This window comes from Zonotrichia leucophrys, chromosome 1, assembly GCF_028769735.1.
Source record: "Zonotrichia leucophrys gambelii isolate GWCS_2022_RI chromosome 1, RI_Zleu_2.0, whole genome shotgun sequence".
Taxonomy (NCBI): Eukaryota; Metazoa; Chordata; class Aves; order Passeriformes; family Passerellidae; genus Zonotrichia; species Zonotrichia leucophrys.
The window spans coordinates 59,837,873-59,858,555 of record NC_088169.1 but is presented as its reverse complement, the minus strand read 5'-3'; the positions used below and the strand labels follow the sequence as shown (position 1 = coordinate 59,858,555).

The window sequence follows — 20,683 nt, the reverse complement described above, 5'->3', positions numbered from 1 at the left end:
GTTCATCTCACCTGCCTCTAGAAGTCTGCAGTTTAAATGCTGTCTATTTGTGAGCTAGCACTACTAAAGGGCATGTCTTCAACACCTGCTCCATGAGAAATGACTTGCCCAACTGCATGTGCTTAACTCTTCCCACTGGCTAGGCTAGCCTGGAGCGGTGAGCTCAGATGAGACACCTTGGGTGTAGACATTCAGTACTAAGAGGGACAAATCCTGTTCTTATTCTGTAGGTACTGCGATTTTAAAATTACAGCTAAAATTAATGGAAATGTTTCTGCTGATTTGTGTGGGGGAAAAGTGACCCTCTAGCCCCATGGGACCTAGTCATATGACTAAAATCCATATTTCAGAGGTTCTAAGCTGGGTTTACTACTGTTTAAATGAAAATATGTCTCTGTTGTCTTTAACTGGTATCATGTTACAGTCCCAGTATAGATTCTTCCTCAGTATAACCCGTTGTGTACCAGGATGAGTTTTCTAGTTTGACATTGGTACTTCCCAGAGCACTTACAGGAAGATTCCAAACTCTCCATTGCGGCCATGGACTGCAGCTGGAGACAGCAGGTAGCCTTGCAGTCCTGTGTGGCATCCTCTGGCAGGTGCTGTTTGTGCACCTGGGAGTTGCCCTGCCATGGGCTGCTGTGGCTGAATTTTGAGATCTGCTTCAGCCCACACACGTATGGGATGTGCTGCTGCTGTTCTATTCTGCCTGCTCTCCAGCAGTCCCTCTGGCTGCTGCTGCTGTGCAGGCATTAGGCCAGGATGTCAGAGGTGGCTTCAGGTGCTGAGGATTGTGGTGTGTGTATGATGAAGAAATGGTGCAGTCTGTCCCTAACAGCCTTGCCCTCATCTCTGATATTCCCCCTTGGAGTTACTTCTACTGCTGCCTGCTGTTGAGCTGCCACCAGTGGTTGCTCTGAGTGGCCAGAGGAACTGCAAGAAGCTGAACAGTGAAAAAATACAGAGAGATGGCAGTATCAGAAGGGTGGGAGTTTTGTTACCCACACATGGCATGTCTCCTGCTTACACACCTGGTCTGAATATCTCTTTCTGTCCTTCATGTGCTGCTCAGTGCAGAAGTTTATTTGCAGCAGTGGTCATACTATTCTTGTCATCTCTTTCATGAAGAGTGGCGGAATACAATTAAGATAGGGAATTGTTTTGCCATTTTGGGATTTCAGGGCATATGTCTCCCTTCATTTCACCTCCTGATGTCCTTCAGGGAGTGTAGGGAAATTAACCCCATTCACGATATGAGTGCTTGTAATTAGAATTCTCATTCACTCTTAATAGTCACTGATATCCATCAAAGGCTTGATTTCCAGGTCTGTTGCATAGTGCAGTGAAGAGGAAAAGAGCTGAAAGTACTAAGCTTGTTGTAAGAATGAGGGGAGCTGCTCTTTTGGTTCTGAGAGCAGTGCTGAGAGGACCCAGCTATGCTTGACATACCCCAGGGTGCTGTGTGGTCTGGAAAAGCCAGTCAGAGGAAGGAGAGTGGGGCTTTTAACAGCATTTTATTAGACACTAGGGGCAGGCCAGGAATGGGTTTATAATCTGTTGTCATGGTTCAGCTGACAGATGGTAGCTGGTGAGCAGGGCAGTCTTAAATGTTTCACGGGACTGATGCCTGGGCTAGCTACTCTAACATGATGGTAAACTGATGAAAGTGCCCCTGTGCTAAGAAACTGTGCTGGCTCTAGGCTGAGTCAATCTGAAAACCAGTTTTAATTGCACCAGTGCAAGTCTTGTGAGCAAGAACACAGTCACCTTGGCAGTAAGCAGGGAGATGTTGTTAGTGGGGTGTAACTCTGCTCTGTGCTGTCTAGACCATGCTAGCACATCCTGGAAAGAATATCAGGCCCAAGGTAATCACCATATTATAAAGGTTAAAGGTTCCCCTATATTATGATGGTACATGTTAATCTGTCCCTTCTTAACAGCATCTAACTATTGAAAAAGCTGTAATTCAGGAACCAGGAAATAATGTAATTCAAAACCAGGAAAAACTCACTAAATAGGGCTCTGTAAGGTATAGGAACAGTGGATTACCAGGGTACAAGGAAGCCTGCCATATTTGTGTTGTATCCTAAGCTCCCCCATCCTGTTTGGCAATTTTGTCTTTACAGCTCAACAAGTGTCACGAGCTGGCTGCGCGCTGACACATCGGATCTGTGACCTCTCTTTTCAGCCCCGTGCAGCTGAGCTGACCCCTGCAGCCAGGGATCAGATGGGAAGCCATTAGGGCTGATTCCTCACCAGCACCATGTCCAGACTCATGTCACTCCTGCTTCGAGTCATCCTGGGAGCAATCATCCGTGCATTGATTTTATGGCAGTGCTGACACTTGCTTTCATTCTTTCGGAGCCGGGGAGAATTGCTCTTAACCATGCCCCCTGCTGCCTCGGGGTATAATCTCAGGAGCATAGTTTAGGGGCACAGCCAGCTTCAAGGAGCATTACTTTGCTTCAGTGCATTTTTATATGTTTTCTTTTCCCTGCAGGCCCTTTTCTGCTAAGGGGGATGTTTGAACCAGCAAATGCACTTTTTTTCTTCTTCTCCGTAGTAAAGTGACAGTCAAAAAGTCTAAGTCTGTGTGCTGTTGTCAGAAAGTACAAACATTTGCCCCATTTGCTCCTGGGTAGTGTCATGGGCTTGTGTCTTAGCATTTAGCTTGGTAAAAATACCTCCCTTAAAAAAGGACTTTGCAAGCAAATCAGTTCGTCAATACAGCAGCAATTTGAAGCCTGCATTTGCCAGATGCACATCCTGGGAATAAGTTTTCAAAGATTATGCTTCAGTAAGAGTATTTATGCAAAAACTTTTTTTTTAACATCAGGACCAAAATAAGATTTTTTTTTTTATAGGTTAGAAATCGTTTGAAGTAGGTGTTTGTTTTTTTTTACCTCTGTAATTCTCATTAGCTAAATTAATTGTTGCTCTCTTTTGAAATTAAGGAGAACAAATTTTCTTGTACTGAAAGGCACAAGCAAATAGTTTTCAACAGTCTGTTTGTACTTGATTTTTTATTATATTTCTCTTGAATGAAATCTCAGAAAAAAGGGAGGAAAACTGTTCACAGGAAGAAAACAAACCCAGTATATTGAAGAAAGAAATACATTTGTGTGATGATTTCTTATGGATGCATACGGCATTGCAGTGTTTTGATAATGGAAACAATTAGTCTTAGAAACAGTATAAAGCTTGCTAATTTCCAAATAATGGAAAATGGTCTGCCTGACAGGCTTTTCTTTTTTGTATTTATACAGCTTATATAGTAGCAGAATAGCAGGAGCCGAGGCAGAGCGGGGCAGGCTCTCCAACAGCTGCATCAGACCCCTGCTGTGTCTCTGCCAAAGCCCGTGCAGTGGAACAGCAACGAGGAGACAGGCTTTGGGGCTCTCCTTATGTGATTAGTCCTCTCCTTTTGGCCTGAAAAGGGAGAAAAATGTCAGGGTTTTTTAAGAGGAAAATGAAGGCCACACCCATGTGGGCAGATGGGGTGTTTTCCATATTTTTTCCATTGCATGAACAAATGTCTCTGGAAAACAAACATGATTTGGAAAGGTAACCTCGCTAAGGATCTTGCAGAGCTACATTTTTGCTAAACCATTTTTCATTTTCCTATTTAATTTCCTGCATCTGAAACAAGGGGAGGGAATTGTGACTCTTAGCTGTTGTATAAAACAAATGGGGTTGGAGGTCTGTGGATTAATAGAACAGGAGGCAGCTTCCTGCCTTCTGTCAGTGGAAGATAAAGGTGCCTTCTCACTTCATGGGTCTTTCTGAAAGAATCCATGAAGTTTGGTGTTAGTAAGAGTGGGTGGAGAGAGGGGCTTTCCTGGTGTAGAGTGCATACTTTACACTGACCAATGATCTCTTGAGCTTGTCATATTGCTCTGGCAGTATTTGGGATGAAGGGCTATAGTGGACTATTTAGGCAGCTAGAGGTGATTTTCGGGAAGAGCAGTTAGTTAGCCTGGCTCCTATTTAGCTGAAGAAACACCTGAGATGGGACAGCATGAGCAAAACCATTCATGCATACCCTCTTTACATGATGTGAAGGTTGAAGAAGGGCTGTTATATATACTGCCTTTTGCTGCTCATTTCTTCCCCTGTCTACATGAGAGAGTGCTCAGGGGACAAAGAAAGATTGGTTCCCCGTTGGTATTGGGAGTGAAAATATGTGGTGGCGCTGTAAGTCACTGAAAAGCATCACAGATTTTGTGAACCATCTGCTCTGTTATGTAGAGGTAAGGTCAGGTGCTCAGTCTTTTCAGTTTCCTACTGAGTTCCTTACAGTGACATCTTTTGGGAACCTTTTAGAAAGGTTAACTTTTCTTGAAGAATCCTATCAACTTCTAGACTCATAGCAATAGAAGATCTTCAAATTTACTGTGTTTTGGGATTTTATACCCCCTAAATCTTAGAAAGCTTTACATGTGACCTAAACTGCAAATATATAGCAAGTAAAGTATGGGATGCACAGGCCCAAAGAGTGTTGGTAGCAGGAAGATGCAAGGCTTCCCCTTGAGGGCTAGTTGAATACCATCTGCTCAAGAAGGGCTAGAAAGCTCCCTGGTCAAGGAAGGCTTAAAAGGATGAAAGAACAATTAAAAAGAAGTTAAAGGAGTGTTATGAAATGCCTATGAGACGAGGAGGAGAAAAGAAGAATTGTACACTTATGGGTCTTTAAGGCTCTGTGGAGCAAGGGCCAGTCATCTTGCACACTGTTCAGGAGGCACAATATACAGCCTTGTACATGGAAATGCACATAACAAATCTTAAAATTTCTGATATAATTACTTTGATTATTCAGTGTATCATGGATGAGGAGGAGCAATTAAAATAAAATCTAAATGTAGATTTTATTTGCACAGATACTGAAAAGTATCTCTTTAGCAAAGCCTTTTGCTATTGCTCTTTGCACCCTAGGGAGTCTTCAGATGCCTGATCATTTCCCTTGGCTCCTTGTCTCTGGGGAAATCATATCTTTTTGTTGGTTCCCTTGGCTTCCCAGGCAATGTGAGGAGCTGGCTCAATGTGGGACATGAATGACAATTCATTGCCAGAAGGGAAGTAATTTTCAGGCCTCCTCCCCTTCTTTTCTTGCAGTGAATGTAATAATACATTTTGGAAACGTTACTGTGGTAATCTGAAAACAGCAATGCTGTCAGAATTCAGAAAATGCCTGATAGAACTGATCATTCACATAGCTTAGCTATGATGTTTAGAACTGCTGTACATCATATTTCATTCTTCACTAACATCCTGATGGATTTTTCCCCAGTGAGTTTTCTTTGCACTAAAGCAGTGTAAGAGCACTATAGGTTGGATGTTATTTTTCTTCTCCTTCCTTCCTGTCTACCTCTTCTTTTTTTTTTTTTTCCCTTTTTTCTCTTTTCCAAAAAGCTACTTCATGTTGCAAAGATCATCAGATGAAATGAATGCAGCCCAGCTGGGATTTGCTGGAAATGTGTTCAGCTTGGCAACACCTCTCACAGAGTAGCTGGGTCCCTAAAAGCTTTGTTTAAAACGATGAAATGAAAACAAAGGAGACATAATTAGCTGCTGTGTAATAATAGAAAAGGCTTGTATCCAGTTACTGTAAAAGTCATTTAATGAAGGGTAATCTGGACATAAGCCTGCACACTAGAGGTGTAAAATATTTAAGCTTTTTAATGAGAGGGAAAATGGAGAGAAGGGTTTGCTAACGTGATTAGGAAAAATGCCTTTCATAACCGTTTTTACAGGGGCTTGCAATTTCTAAACTGAGGTTTGAAGCTTTCTTCAAGCCAAAGCAGCAATAAAACTTTTATGCTGCACCAACACTTAAAAGCTACATACATCACATTGGTTTTATATGTCTGAGTGGGAACATCAGTGTACTGCTTTTTATGTCTGCAAAGGGCTACACTAGCTATTGAGTAGCAGCTCCAGTTTCTTCCACTTACTTCAGACTGTAGAGTGCCTGTGGATGAGCAGTCATTAATCTTAAACTGCAGTAAAAGTTGCTTTCAGTGATGCTCTTTCTCATTTCCCCCTCCTTGTTCTGTTTTTGCTCTGTTCCCTGTCTGTCCCTTCTTGCTCCTTCCTGCAAAGCTCCCTTTTCTCATACTCTCTCCACTACTGAAACCAAAACAGATGCTCCTTGGTCTGAGGTGGACCAGCTGCTCTGATGTGATTAATACATAGCATTATTTTTAGTCCATTGGCAGGTTACTAGGCAAAATGCAGGAATCAGCTAGGGGTTTTCTGTGATGTGACAATCATAAATGATGTAATAAAACATTATTGCATCCCTGTGTAGTATTTAGAGGTGGGATTTGCTATTACAATGGTATTTACCTAACCTAAATACAAATATGCCTATGTTTTTGCTACTTGTACCTGGGAGGAAGGGATAATCTTGTCCCCTTGCAGGGGACACCTTCTCTTTAATCAATGGAGAAAAGTGGGCACATCTGCAAATCCCCTGGATTACAGATCTTCCTCTTAGTTCAAGAAAATGGAGTCTCATGGTGGTACACCAGATCTCCCAGTCTTTTTTAAGATACAGGAATGGCTGGGAAGGGCCACATGATATTGAGACAGTGTGAAGAGTTATCCATGGCTATCTGACATCTAGGAGGGAGATAATGGAGACAGGATGGTTTCCACCCTGAACCTTTCCATGGAAAGTCTGATGGTTGTTGAAAGCAGGATGGACAGTGGTAGAGCTTTCCCTGTGGTCCTCAGGGCAGTGACTGGCAAGGGGAAGGGAGGGCTTGGCAATGAGGAGGAGCTGCTGGGCAGTGGTTGGAAGTTTTGCCACTGAAAATTTGAAGGATGAAAAGGAGAAAGGATTGGGAGTTCATGTGCCCTCACTGTGCCAAAATATTGTCTGGCTTATGTGCACTCAGCTGCCTTCAGCTGTGCTCTTCCTCTGGTTTCTAGCTGCCTATTTTCAAGGGCTCCATGAATTCTACTCATTGTCAGTACAGCCAATTAGAGTAATTGTTGCCATTATTTCAGTGATATCTCACAGAAATAACATGCTCACAGACACAGCTTTTTCACTCTTCAAAGTCATTACTGTACCATCAGAATTTTAGCTCAAAGGTTTTGCTTCAACATAGAAATAATATTTGTAGGTCTGCCCCTCATATTCTTGCAAATTCTTCATTTAATCTTCCATGTAGAAATGGAGATAATAAATATTCATGCATTTCTTCCTACCTTGATATGCTAATTCTGGTATGAATGGTAATCTAGAAGCAGCTGAAAAAGATGGCTTGATTCTGGTATTATTTATGAATCCTGCACTGAAGTATTTGGCTGGGAGTGTGACAATGCTAGTTAGGAGTGATTTAACAAGAATTCTTCTCTGGAGATACTGTCTTTGCTTTATCCATTGCATAAAATCACTAAATATTATTGAATTCTCTATTTAAAAGATTATTGAATTCTCTATTTATTACCTTATTACATCAGTGAATTGTCTCAAATTAAGTGAAATTGATTATTTTTTCCTCATCTCTTTCACAGCCTTCAAATAAGGTGCTGAACCCAAGTGCTTTGAGGTGTGCACCTAATAGCCCCTTTGACTTCAATGAGGTAGATAATGAAATCCAAGTATTTATAGGAGATGGATCTTCTATAGTGACCAGCTATGTAGTATAAAATGAAGAGTTTTTCTGGGTAAGATGAATGGATGTTCAGATTGGCTCATTTAGTGTTAGAAACAGTCACAAAAATATTTTCATATTATTGGAGATTTAAGGATATGTCTCAAATGAATCTCAAGCACTAAGATTCTCAGACTTTGTTTCAAAAGCTTTGTATTCAAAAAATCTGACTGAAACCTGGGGTTTTTTTCACTCCTATTGAGCAAAGATCCAAGCGGTTGCACTATACTTGATATTGGTGGATATTAGGATGAAAATATAGAATCATGACTGTCTCTCAGCCAATTATTTGTAGTACAGAACTCTGCTATTGCCTTCAGTGGCAGCAGAGACCTACTTTCATCTGTGCCAGCACGTAATGGAGTTAGAAAAGCAGAGTGGCTCAAACCAAACCAGCCATTCCAAGCTAACCTCTATGATAGATGCTTGAAAGAAAGACAAAAGATCACTGGAGCTACTTCTAAATTGGTAACTCTGATCAGTGTGTGAACTCTCATGCACCATTGCATGTTTGCTAGAAGGGGTGTTGTGCAAATGGACAGAACTTTTAATTTTATTTTTAGCATTTCAGTGTAATTGCAAATAACAGGAAGAATCAGAAAAACATATAACCCTGTGATAGTCAATTTTGTATGTCACTAACTTATCTCCATTTTTAATAAACATGAAATGTTTGTTGTATCAGCAAAACTTAACTGGTAAAAGATCAAATGACCTTTGAATGTATGGGGTTAAAAAGACCAGATGCTTGGAATTGAGCTAATTGTAGATTCAGAGTGCATAAAAATAAAAGCTGAAAGACTGAGCTTATGTTTTCTCATTTAATGTTGCAGGTCACTGGGGTTACATCTCTTGCTCTTAACTATCTGAAGGCCTTGCAAGTATGAAGACTGCTTCCTTTCCATCCTAGAGGCTTGGCAGCAGAATTACTCATTATGGTTAGAAATTACCATTTCCTTTTAAATGTCTGGAAAGACAAGAAGGACAAAATTTAAAACCCTGATTCAAATATGCCCAGTTTCAAGCTCTTTAGCATGGGAACTATGAGGATTGTATTTAACTGGTGGTAGACGACACTCAATTAAATAATATCAATTTGGCTCATGAGCTGCAGCATTCCCAGATGTAGCCATTAACTACAAACATCCTCTTTATTTTGTTTTCCCATCAACACTGAGCGGGTTAAAGAAGAATATTTGCCTTTGTAAGTGGTCAAAAATTTACATAAAATTACAAAAGTTAGTAAAAAAATTGTTTAAAACATAGAATAATTAAACTTTACTTCTCTATGTTCTTTGTAATAGAGTTACTGTAAAGTATCACTACAATTTTCAAGCAATGCTATCTGTTTCTAAGATGAATTTTTATTATATTGATTTTAGAGCATGGTTTGCCTAGTTAGACACAAAATACTTGTCCTGGGCCTAGATTAGCTGGACCCAAAAAATATTTATGGAGACTACTGATGAAAAGCTATTTTTTGTGTTTTCTCTGGACCAGTCCTAAGAAAAGTGATATTCACTGCATCAGATTTATTCAGTCTCACTATTGCTATTTCCCTCTGCTGCAAGGAGGGCCTGAGTGGGAAGGGCTCTGAGGATGTCAGAGTTTAATAATTGTCATCAAAGATGTGCAAGACAATGGAGGGAAGAGTGGGACCTCTGCCAGAGGTGTCAGTCAGAGAAGGTGGGTCATTGATGCCTTCTATCAAAATGACAACTCCCAGTAGGCGTTCCTCATCAGAGGCTGCTTGGGAGCACTGGAAAAGTAGTCAGTTTTGTTCTGATGGTGTGATCAGGAGCTGGCATTGTATCCATGGCACCCTCCCTACTATACTGCTGTATGGCCTGCTGGTGGGAAATGCACTGTGCAAAGACAGGCTCTGCTGGCATGGGAGGAGTCCTGCAGAAGTTGGGAGCTGTCAGGAAAGTTCTGACAGCTTGTGCTTTTCTGATTTGGTAACCAGCTGCTCCCTGGCTTGTTTAGCTGTGCTGTGAGGGTAGCAGGCCTTTACATGCTGTTTTGTGGTGATGTGAGACGTGTGTGCTTCTCATATATTGGTTTGCTTGTATTTTCATTACTTTCCTTGTTTCAGAAAGCAGATTACAAGAATTACTTTTGTTTCAGCAAAACACACCCTTAATCTACCCTAATTTAAAGTTGCTATAGGGTATTTCCTGCATTAGTCTTACCTAAATATTACTGTCTAAAAATTAGGTGTCTAGCCTATAAGTAGATAGCTTGCCTCTAGACTCCACTGCCAGTGGGGGGAGAGAGAGAGTTAATCCAGCTAGCCTGTTTTATACAGACTTGATCGTCTCTGAACTAGCTCATGCTTCCCCCATTTATGAAAGGATTTGGTGGCCTCATCATTGATAGTTAACAGATTCCTGAGCCTTACCATGCCACACCTTTGCCATGTGTACTGACTGAGAATGTCTTCTGTCCAACACTGCAACACTCCACAAGAAATCAAGTGTCCCTGCTAAAGGTAGACTTAAGAGGTCATTTGCTGCCTGTGTCATCTCAGGGAGCGGTAGCAAGGAGGGATTTGAATCTGTAAGCATTTCTTCTTGTCTGTAATCCAGGTGTGTGCACATTTAAAGTGTTTTCCAGGTTCTGGGCTCATTACTGTCTTCATGGGGAAATTTTACACCGCAACTGTTTTGTCCCTAGACACAAAAGGAACGAGTTCTCTGTAACATACAGTGACACATTTTGCTAGAGGGATAGAAGTGAATGTTTTACGGACAAAAAGACCCCGTTAAACAACATCCATCTTCCTCTTTGCAAAATGGGCAGTTTTTATTAAGTTATTTCTGTGAATGCCCCTGCTATAATGCATTTTCTTTTGCATTTAGACTTGTTCAGTACCTCTTCATTAGTGCTGTTAGATCCTTAGGAAGAGCAATCCATTGTACTAACTGGCTGGGATGCCAGACACAGAAGCTGTCACGGAGTGAAACTCAATTGGTCACTGCCTGCCTTCTAGGAGTGGGATTCACCAGGAATGTGAGTTGTTTAACACATCTTTAAAAAGAAGCACATCTTTTCTTGGTGCTCATGTCTTCTCCCCTCTGTTCAAGTGAACACTTGCTTTTTGCTTTGTCAAGAGTGTGACTGCTCCCATTGAAAAGTTTGTTGACACTTATAAAGTCTCTACTAAAATACTTTATTCTTGGCCTTGAGACATCATGAATTTTTATGCAAAACCATGGTATTTTTGTGTACTGAATATTCCTGAATTTTAGCATCTAGAAATGCTGGAGTTTTTGTGTGCTTCAATCCAAAATCAATAAATCTTTGTGAAAGAATACCAGCTTTGGTGTAGGCACCAATAAAAGGATTTATTTCACCTCTGAAAGTCAGAAGTCCAGTTGAAACTAGCTATCTGTTTTCCTCTCTGATTAACAGAGAGTCATAGCATAAATCTTTCCAAGGCCCTTGCCTTAGAACACTAATGTATGTAATTCCTTGGAATTACTTTGCTGTTTACTTATTTTAGAGATGAATCCCATCCCTGTTTCCGGTTGTTTATCCCTTGATACCAAGGTGAAGTTGGATGTTGACATAAAAATTGAACATCTAAATATCTTTATGGATATAGGTCAAAGCTGGAAAACTTTGTTTTATGATGTTTAGGTTCACAAGTATTATTTTACCTTTTCAAAGGGCAGAGGAGAAAAATCTGTTATTTAAATCCTTTCCTTTGAAAAATACTACAATCAGCTAAACACCAGTAATTGTGTTCTAAATCTTTATAGCCTTAGTTCTAGCCTTTAAAGTATATTTAGAATAACATATTTAGCTGTATTTCTTCTCTTGCCTTTAGAATGCCAGGCACACCAATAGAACTATATGAATAATAAATTATAATACTGTTTATCATCTAAATTGTTATCGTTTAGAATTTTTCTCTCAAGTGTTTCTTCTAGAAATCTATTCAACCCTCCCTGATGACACATTTGGATGAACATTTTTCAACTGTGAATGCCTAAAGTTAATCATCTAGATCTAAATTTAGGCACAAAAATGAATGACCTGATTTCAGAGTTGCTGATTACTTATTTTGATGCATTAATATGAATTTAATAGCTTTGCTGTAGGTGCCAAAGTCTTAAGAATGTTGGTTTTTTTCCCATGCACAACTTGTCTATCAAACTGTAGAACACATGCAGAATTAAATTACTAATGAACGATGACAATATGCCATATAAAAACAATGTTACATTGATTCATTTATTTATTTACGTGGTTGGGCAGGCTAACATTATGCGGAAAGTTCATGATGAAAGCTGATTTATGGTGATTTGAACATAAAAGCAGGCATTTCTCCCACTTGGAGAGAGACAATGGTGAATTCTGTGTGAAGAAAGCGCATCCTCCATTTGTTCTTTGTTGTATGCCAAAATGAAATCTAATCTGAACACATCTCGTTCATTCTATTGAAAAGCAAACTTAGTTTTTCCTGATGACTTTCATTGTGCTAAAAATTGTGGAAAACTGGATGCTGCACAATAAATTGATGCATATTGTGAAACAAAAGCCTTTCAGAAAACATTAAGAGCCATATGGTCATTTTAGAGATATGTGGTGCTGCTTTAAAATGTGGCTTCCTTGCTGTTTGAAGACCTGAGCTGTCAAAGCTCTTGGCTACTTACATTAAGGGGCCATAAGGATTTGCTTAAAGACATAGCTGAATTGGGGCCTCATAATCTGCTTTGATATACCTTGTCTGGCTTAGTTTGAGAAGGTCCCTAAACTACTTTGAGTGCCCAGAGCTCCAAGCAGAGTCTACTGCACTGTTGAAGTGTAGTGTGAGTGGCAGGATCTAGATTTCAAAGATAAGGGCAATAAATACCCTTTGCTCAGTGTGTTGTCTGTTTTCTCATTGAGTTATTTTTGATGCACGCGAGGGTGTTTTGCAAAGAAAGTGAAAGTGGACCAAATGCTCATTTTCCTCATCTTTAAGAGTTGGTCTTTGGGCCCTGATCAAACCAGTGGGGAGATTGTTATGAGCCACAGGGAAACTGGGTGCAGGATCCCACCTACTGCACTTAATTTGCTTGAGAAAGCTTTTTGGAATGTTGAATAGAAGTAAGCTTCGTGAGAGTGGCACAGCTCCTCCTCACATTGTATTGACAGCAGGTGGCAAATGTGGATGGAAGTGCCTGACTGTCACTGAATTAAGCATGCAATCCCTTCAGCATCAGCAGCTGTATGATCACTGGGGAGCTGTTTGGTTACATGTGTTCTTTTCACATCTGTCAATTTAACTAAATTGGTGGTCTAAATGAATAGTGCCATGCACAGGAGCATTGCATGGATTTATGACAGTTGAAATGTATAGCACCTAGAGGATTTGGGGTTCATGAAGCAGTGAATGGATTTCAGAAAAAGCATGATTTTCATCTGTGGTAGACATAAACTTGATCCATTATTCAACGTGTTATGCAAAATAGAATTGCACATTGGGTTCACAGGGCAGTCTTCTGGCATTTCAAAGAGAAGAAAAAGGAATTTGAGAGAAAGATTTATATGTTTATGTTGCCTCTTTTTATGATGCTAGCAAAGGAAGTCCAATTTCCTCCTAATTAGATTATAACAGGTGCAAGCAAATCCAACGGAAGGGAGCTGCTTGTATAATATCTATAGCGCATTTGGAGTGAGTGTAGCAGGGAAACAGGAAGCATCTCTCAGCCATGGTTTTCCTATGGTACGGTCTGAGACCTGTCACACACACTGCCATCAGACAGCCCCGTTACTGGGCTTGCAGAGATGACCTCACCCTCAGGCTGGGTGCCTGAACCAACTGGGGAAGCGAATCCCCTTCTGAGACTCATTTCACGCTATGCTTTGTTCCTCTGAGAGCTGTGTTGCCTCAGGTTCTCCCATTCCATCTTGCACACCCTGTTTCTTAGAAGCTTGGGGCTGCTGCTTTCAGCCGTGTGGGAGGCGCTGCAGTCCTTGCCGGTTCTTCACTCCTGATCCTGCCTGAGGCTCTCCTTTCCCCATCCAAACCAAAGAGACAGCAAGAAAAGGGTAACCCATCCTGCGTGCAGACTTTGCCTCCTCCAGCCATTTAAGCTGAGGTATGAGCAGAGAAGACTTGGAGAGGGTCACATTTTCTGCTGTGTTGCCATGTTGGTACTGCCAGCAGAGTGATGCAGGGGACAATTGGAGGCAGAACCTGTAGAAATATCATGCCAAGAATGGCCACGACTTGCCTCTCAGATTTCAGGTTGTCTTGGTGTATAAAGATGGTAGTGTTTTCCTCCTTTCTCCTCAGACTAGCACTGAGCAAGCTCTGTTGACATGCCTCTGATAATGAGAACAGAGTCCAGATGGGCAGAAACTGAACAAGTGGTGTAAGAAGATGGATGGATGTTTCACTCCCGTTTTTAAACAACCCAGGGAGCAATGTTACTTCAATTAAAATGAAAACTAATGAGTTGAGAAACTTTAATTGCATTTTAAAGGAGGGGCAGACTTTCTACTTTCATTTTGAGTCTATAACTTAATATATAAGAAGGGTGAAGATCTACTTTTTAATTAAACAACTGAAGAGATCAGAACTGAGATCCTAGTTGACTAGGATGCTAATACTGTTCTTTAAAAACTGCTGATAAAAAATATAGAGGATTAATTTATGATTATTATAAAGGAATGCACAGAATCATTCATGATGGAAGATAAAATAATTTTCTTGTGGACTAATTGAACTATTCTGATATAATGTGTATTTTTGAGGTAACTAGGTAAAGTCTGTTTCTGTGTAAATACATTTTACTATTGTTTCAGACTCCTGGTGATATCATAATGATAGAGCTGCATAAATACTGTCACAAACTGGCAGGAAATTTCAAACCCAATGGCAAACTTCCACACGCTATGGGAAATTAGCTGCTATACTGCTAAAACAGCCGTTGTGAGTCTAATGGGAAGAGGACTGAGTTTTTAATACATAGACATGCAGATGGGTCCTTGTCAAGTTTGTGGTGTGACAGTCATTTACCTTCAGGGAGAAGCTGAAATCGAGACTGTAAAGAAAAAATAGATTCCAGAGGTTGGATCTGTGGGTAAAAATAATTTTTTTTTTTCAGATTTGTTTTGACTATTCAGAATGGTACACAAAGTGTGATTCTAGAAATTAATGCTTAAATAACTGAACATCATTATAATTCCTTTTTTTAAAATCAACTTTGATTTTTTTTTTCCCTACTTTTTTTCTTTTTTGGCCATAATTTCATCTGATGCTCTAGTCTTACCTGTTTTTGATATATGTTTTTAGGCTTCTTTAGGCTTGTCTATATCTGTTAACAGCAATGCATTCTCTTGGCAGGTGCACTACTTCCACTGATTGTCTTGTTTTTAAGTTAGCTTAACTCCAGTAGGTATGGATTTAAACTATTTCAGACTAAACCTATTTTGAAATAAGAGAGCCTATTCAAATTTGGAGGCAAAACTAGTTTTCTTCAAAGCTGACACTATCTCAGTTTAAACACACTTTGTGGTGTAAACAAGCCCAGGAGAGCATACCATATGTTTTGAATTACATTTGCAAGCTCTTGTGAGCACTCCAACTCACATTCACGTGCAATTCAACCTATAGCAATTCAAGATGTTATCACTTCCCAACTTCTCTGCTGTTTATCACAGTTGGTCCATCAGAAGTTCCTGCCAGGGTGGCAGATATCAGCACCAGCTGATTCAAGTTCCAGTGAGAAGTGTACTCTCTCAGCACAAACCTGGATTCACTCACGAGTTACACTGGAATATGAAGTGGAATGTGATTGAGGATGCAGTTCTGGTTTTTTGACTCTTGTTTTGGGGTTGCTAAGCTGTTGCGGGGCAGCAGATGGATGCAACATAAGCACTGCTGGAGTGACATTAATGAGGTGCAGCACTTTGTCAAGGTGCCTGAGAGGTGGTGTGGCTCAGTGCCTCACCTGGGATCTGAGAACTATAGACTCATTCTTTTTTCTTCCTTGTAGAGGTGATCTTTCATGGTGTCTTTGGTATTTTTCTATAGAGAAATCAGATTTTTCTTGGGGTCAACAAGCAGGGTTTTTAGCCCCTGCTCTAGGTTCATTTGAATATCAGATTCCTCTGGATGCCAGTGAGGCTGTTCAGAATTCTGCTAAAAAATAGCATTCAGAAGAACTGCCTGTTCTCCTTTAACCTTTTTCTCAAAGCAACAGCAACAAAAAAATTGTTCTGGTCCCCCGGAGTCTTAAAAAATCATTAAGGCAGGCACTGAGCTCAGACACTTGAAATTTGGCTGTATTACAAAGGACTGAAAATGAGACATTTGCCCTAGTAAATGTTTTAATAGAGGGGTCATTACCTGTGCTCTCTCTGTGACTGGATTAAACCCACTGCAGCTGAGGATGGATTGGACTAATAAACTCTGGAGCCCACAGAAAGTCTGCAGTAGTCAACAGTGGAGAAAGCAATCAGGGTGTGTGTTATAGTGTGAGCATTATTGGAGGAAAGCTTTGCTCCAGGGTCCCCAGGGCTGTTTGGGCAACTGTATTTCCTTCAGTTGTCTGAACAGTTGAGAGCTGGTATGTTAATTTGTTCTGAGAAGTAGTCTGAGTTGTATAAGAGCAGCTGCAGGTGACACAGTGCCTATGCCATCCTGAGGTTTGCAGAAATCTAGCATGCCACTATATTTACAGTTCAGGTCAATCAGCTGCAGAGAATATCTCTGAGCATAACTCCCCTTTGTGCTGCCCAAGAAGCACATTCTTGTGTGGTCCATCTATTTATTTCTGGGAAACCAGGGCTGTTTTGGCATTGCTTACAGTTTGCATTATGTAAATTATGTATCTAGTCAGAATGGATCATTGTGTCCGTTGCAAAGCCCAGAGCACACATGTCCATGTCTACAGGTACTGCAAAACAGAACATTTGAATAGCTTATAAACCAAATGATGACTTGCTTTTCCAGCGTCAAGTGTTATTAGGATGTTAGCTTTCTTTGCCCTGAATGGTGAATGTGGCTGAAATGAAGGTACTGGTCAAGAGAATAGCTGCTGGTCTGGTCTATTTGTGTAACCAAGCCCATCTGACATGAATAGATCAGGTCTGTGCTGCAGTGTGTTGGGCAGTTGGAGGATAAAATGGTCACACCTTGATCCTGGTTGTAATAATGCCATGATGATGCAGTGCTCCGAGGAGGGTGAGTGAGTAGGTGTAGGATTGGTTTAACTTTTGTGTGCATGCCACAGGAAAGGGATGAGAATGTTCTCCTTGCCTGGGATCAGAGGCCTTTGAAATGCATGCTACAGGCCTCCTTAGGGATATCTAATATTAATGTGAAAATATTCACTATGCTAAAGGCTAAACAAAGCTGCAGCTGTATCCAGCTGATGGTCTATAGGTTTCCTCATCTCTTATTTCAGCTCAGATATTTTCCTTGTTGTCCTCGTTGTGATATCTGGCTGAAGATGAAAAGCTGAAGGAGGACTTTTTTTGCAACCATGCCAAGCCCAGAAGGTTTTGTCAATTGAAGAGAAAGTGTTCATTAATGTTTTTGGTGTGACTGAATACTTTACATTGTTTGGCTTATAGAGGGGGAAGAGAGTCTTTTTGTATCTGTTAAAAGGAAACTATTTATAGAACTATCATGAAAACACATTTGTCTCATTACCTCCTTAGGCTGGTCAAGACAACCCTGATCTGAGATTCCAAATGAGTAGGAGGAGTAAAAAGGAGAGTGCCACAGCTTTCAGACATGAGGTTGTTGTGGGGGAGAAGATTTTCTTTCTTGTCCCTTAGCTCTGCATATTGAGGTGCAGAGGGGTTGCTAACACTTGCTACCTCAAGGCTGGGCTGGAGCCTCATTCCTTGGTCACAGAACAGCCAGGGCTGCTGGTGCTGCTCTGCAACTTGACAGAGGCAGCAGTTTGCCTGCCGTGTGCAAAGCTGTGAAAAGCATCTGGGAACCTTTTCCCTCTGGCCAAGTGGCTGCATTTATATTCACCAGCCACAGGCATATACAGGCATTAGAGGAATGGCTTTTTATTTTTTGAATAAAGATCTTAATTTTGTTGGGGCTTGTGATACGGTGGTGTGTGGAGCAGATGTTTCAAGGACCTTTCTGTATTAAGTCTTTATTACATAGATGCCAGTAAGTGTTTGGGCTCATATTAGTGACTCAGATTACATCCAGGCCATGTTCCTGTGTTCCTTGGGACTGGGACATATGTATGAAGGATAAACTTTTTTTGAGAGAGTAAGAATTCTCTTCACTGGATACATTTTCAGGGGGAAGGGACAGAAATGAGTGTAAGACTCTGGGAGTTTGAAGTGCAGTGTACCGAAGTGCTGAACAAATAGCTGCTCAGATGAGAAGAAAACCATTATTAGTTTGAGGTCTTTTCTAATTGTGTGTCAACTTTTATTTTTGAAAATTATTTATCCCCAGCATAATAGCAAAGTAAATAATTTCTTTCAATGTCATGCTGGGTCTGTTTCTAAGATGCCTTTTGAAGGAGCAGTTTTCTGTTGTCAGCAGTAACATGTCCCCTGCCTTGTCATTGCCCCAGGTTGTTGTTAAGCAGTTATTCCTTCTTCTTTAAAAAAATTTGCATGCAGGTTTCTCCTGCCTTTATACATGTGGCTAGCTGTCCATGAAGATCTAACATAATCTCAAGGCAGCTGTATACTTCTTTTGTAATCAAAATGTCCTCTAACACTCCTTCTCCTGGATGTTTTCTTCTGCCTTCCTTTGCCATCCTGTATGAATATACACTGTTCTCTGGGTTTGCTCTCATTTCTTCTGAGGAATTAATTATTTCTTCTTAAGCATCCTTGAATGGGAATTGATTCTCACTCACCACCCCAGCATATTTTGATACTGCTGTCAGTGTTTCATATATACACACTTATACTCCTCTTCTAGATTTTGCTTTTCATGCATTTTGATGTTCTCTAACAAAATATGCCAGTTTTCATGTATGCTCTTACCATTTTGCATCCACTCTCCCTTCTGCCTGTTGTCTTCCTGTTCTTCCAGACCAGGACTATACTTTCTTGGTGCATTTGGGCTTTGAACTCAGGCAGGTTGTCCAGATTCTCTGGATTGCCTTGTTTCAGATACAAAAGCTCTTTTGCCAAGCCACAGAATCTGTGGATAATAATCTCTCATTGTTCTGACTGGTGGCATCTCAGCTGCTGTTGTCGTGGTCTTATGTCTCTCTTACTGATGGTCTTTCTTTTTTGACATTATGGTTAATTCTTTCTTTCTTTCTTTTTTGGTGGTTGAATCAGCCCAGTTGGTGTCTGTGGCCATTTTAAGATTGATTTGACACAAACCAAATTTCACCCTTTCTGCAAATTCTATTCTGTTTCTCATTCTGCTCCAGAAAGATGCCCCTTTCCTACAGTCTCAGAAAACTGAGGTTCGCCCTTACCAACATATTTTTTAAACTAGGTGTTAATATTTTCCCATACGCTTTCTTATTTTGAACATGGCCCAGAGGGATGTTTTTTAAAACACTAACCTGACATTCTACTGATAAAGGGATTAAATGAAAGTATTTGCATAATGTCTTCCAAATAGATGAGCTTTATGATAGATGACACCAAAATATATTGCATAAAAATGTGAATCACTTGGAGAGGGAAAAAGTGCAAGCAATTTGTAAAGGGATTAGCAGACTAAAACAGGTCTATGTTGCACACTGGTATCATGAAATAGGTGGATTTCATGATGACAAATTTTCCACAAAACCTTAGTGAAGAAAGCTGACCCCCCTAACCTCCTTATTTCACTGCAGGATGATCCTACAGTCAAAGGCGGCCAGACTCATTATTTCCAGAAAGAAACACCTTCAGAAAATAAAAAGGAATATTAGCTGCTATGTTCTTGTATCATAGGGCGAATTTGAATTAACATTTTCTCCATATTTTTGGCTTTACTTCAGGAATACGTGGTTTGGTGGGAGGAGGGATTTAACAAGCTTTAGGCAAGCTTTGCTAAATCCACAGTACAGAGGGTACTGGACGACATACACTGAAATGCTGATTCCACGAGGCTCGGAGTCTTATCGCGTCTGCAGGCAAACAGGAGAAATTCTTTTACATTAGACTTGCAAAATGTAATGTGCAGTGCAGTACTTGCTGTCTGAACCATTCTGGCAAGTTAGCACAGTGAGGTATTATATCCCACTTCGGAGCCACTGGTTTTTATTTTCTTGTTTTAAGAAAGTGCAGGCCATACACCCGTCCTGGGAATGTAGTAAACAATTCAGAAAGAATTTGACATTGTGACATCAGCTAGGATAAACATATATGTGGGTGCTGACTTGATAGATAGAACCACCAAGATACATAACCTACATTCAATTCATCCTGCTTTTGGCCTAATAAACTGAGACAAGTATCTTTTTTTTGGCCTGCATTTTTGCATGCTTAATGTGGTCCCTGTTCTCTAATAGTTGAATGCCTCTCAGTCTTATTAATGCATATGATTGCAAAACATGGCTCTAAGGCAGGGAAATAGTATCTTTTCCAAATGTTGATGGGAAACTGTTCATACCACCAAGCATGATCAAGTAATACTTGACTCCCTGACCTTGGATTGAGCTTTAGAGAGCAAATGATATAAATCACCTATCTCTCTGTTAATCATTATTATTAATCATTATTATTATTTATCTGAGCTGTAATAAAAGTAGTGATAAGTTAGCCTGGTTTGAGAAGGTCTCTGCTGAACAGGTGTCTGAGAGACATAAGTGTGCTTTTTGAGAAGGCATTTTTTGTACACCTCCCACTGACATCAAAGACAAAGTCTGTTGCAAAAGAAGGGACTTTGTCCTGAATTTCCCACTAGGACAGTTGCAAACAAGGAAGTACTGGTGAGGGTGCAGCTCTACCAAGAGAAAATCCTTTTATTTCCCTGTTTTCCCAAGTGGAAATTCTTAAGTGCAACTTTCCTATATGACATATAAATAAAGTTTCTGCTGGAATTCATAGTTAGTTGTTCGTGATTGTATATAGTCTTGCCGGTG

At 40.4% G+C, this 20,683-nt stretch overlaps 1 protein-coding gene across 15 annotated transcripts in view; it reads left to right on the top strand.

Annotated features, from left to right (window-relative positions):
• Nucleotides 1–20,683, top strand: part of OLFM4 (olfactomedin 4) — a 50,827-nt gene that overhangs the window by 3,786 nt on the left and 26,358 nt on the right. For 3 of the 15 annotated variants that reach the window (XM_064713832.1, XM_064713823.1, XM_064713842.1), the window contains exons 2-4: nucleotides 7,525–7,677; nucleotides 8,498–8,602; nucleotides 9,236–10,676. The exons of 2 other annotated variants lie outside the window; for them this stretch is intronic. In XM_064713832.1, the coding sequence (XP_064569902.1) occupies nucleotides 10,404–10,676 (273 nt within the window). In that variant the 5' untranslated portion in view covers nucleotides 7,525–7,677; nucleotides 8,498–8,602; nucleotides 9,236–10,403. Of the gene's footprint in view, nucleotides 1–7,524; nucleotides 7,678–8,497; nucleotides 8,869–9,235; nucleotides 10,677–20,683 lie in introns of those variants that run through there. 10 more of the 15 variants (XR_010440412.1, XM_064713886.1, XM_064713851.1 and 7 more) reach the window with 9 other exon arrangements.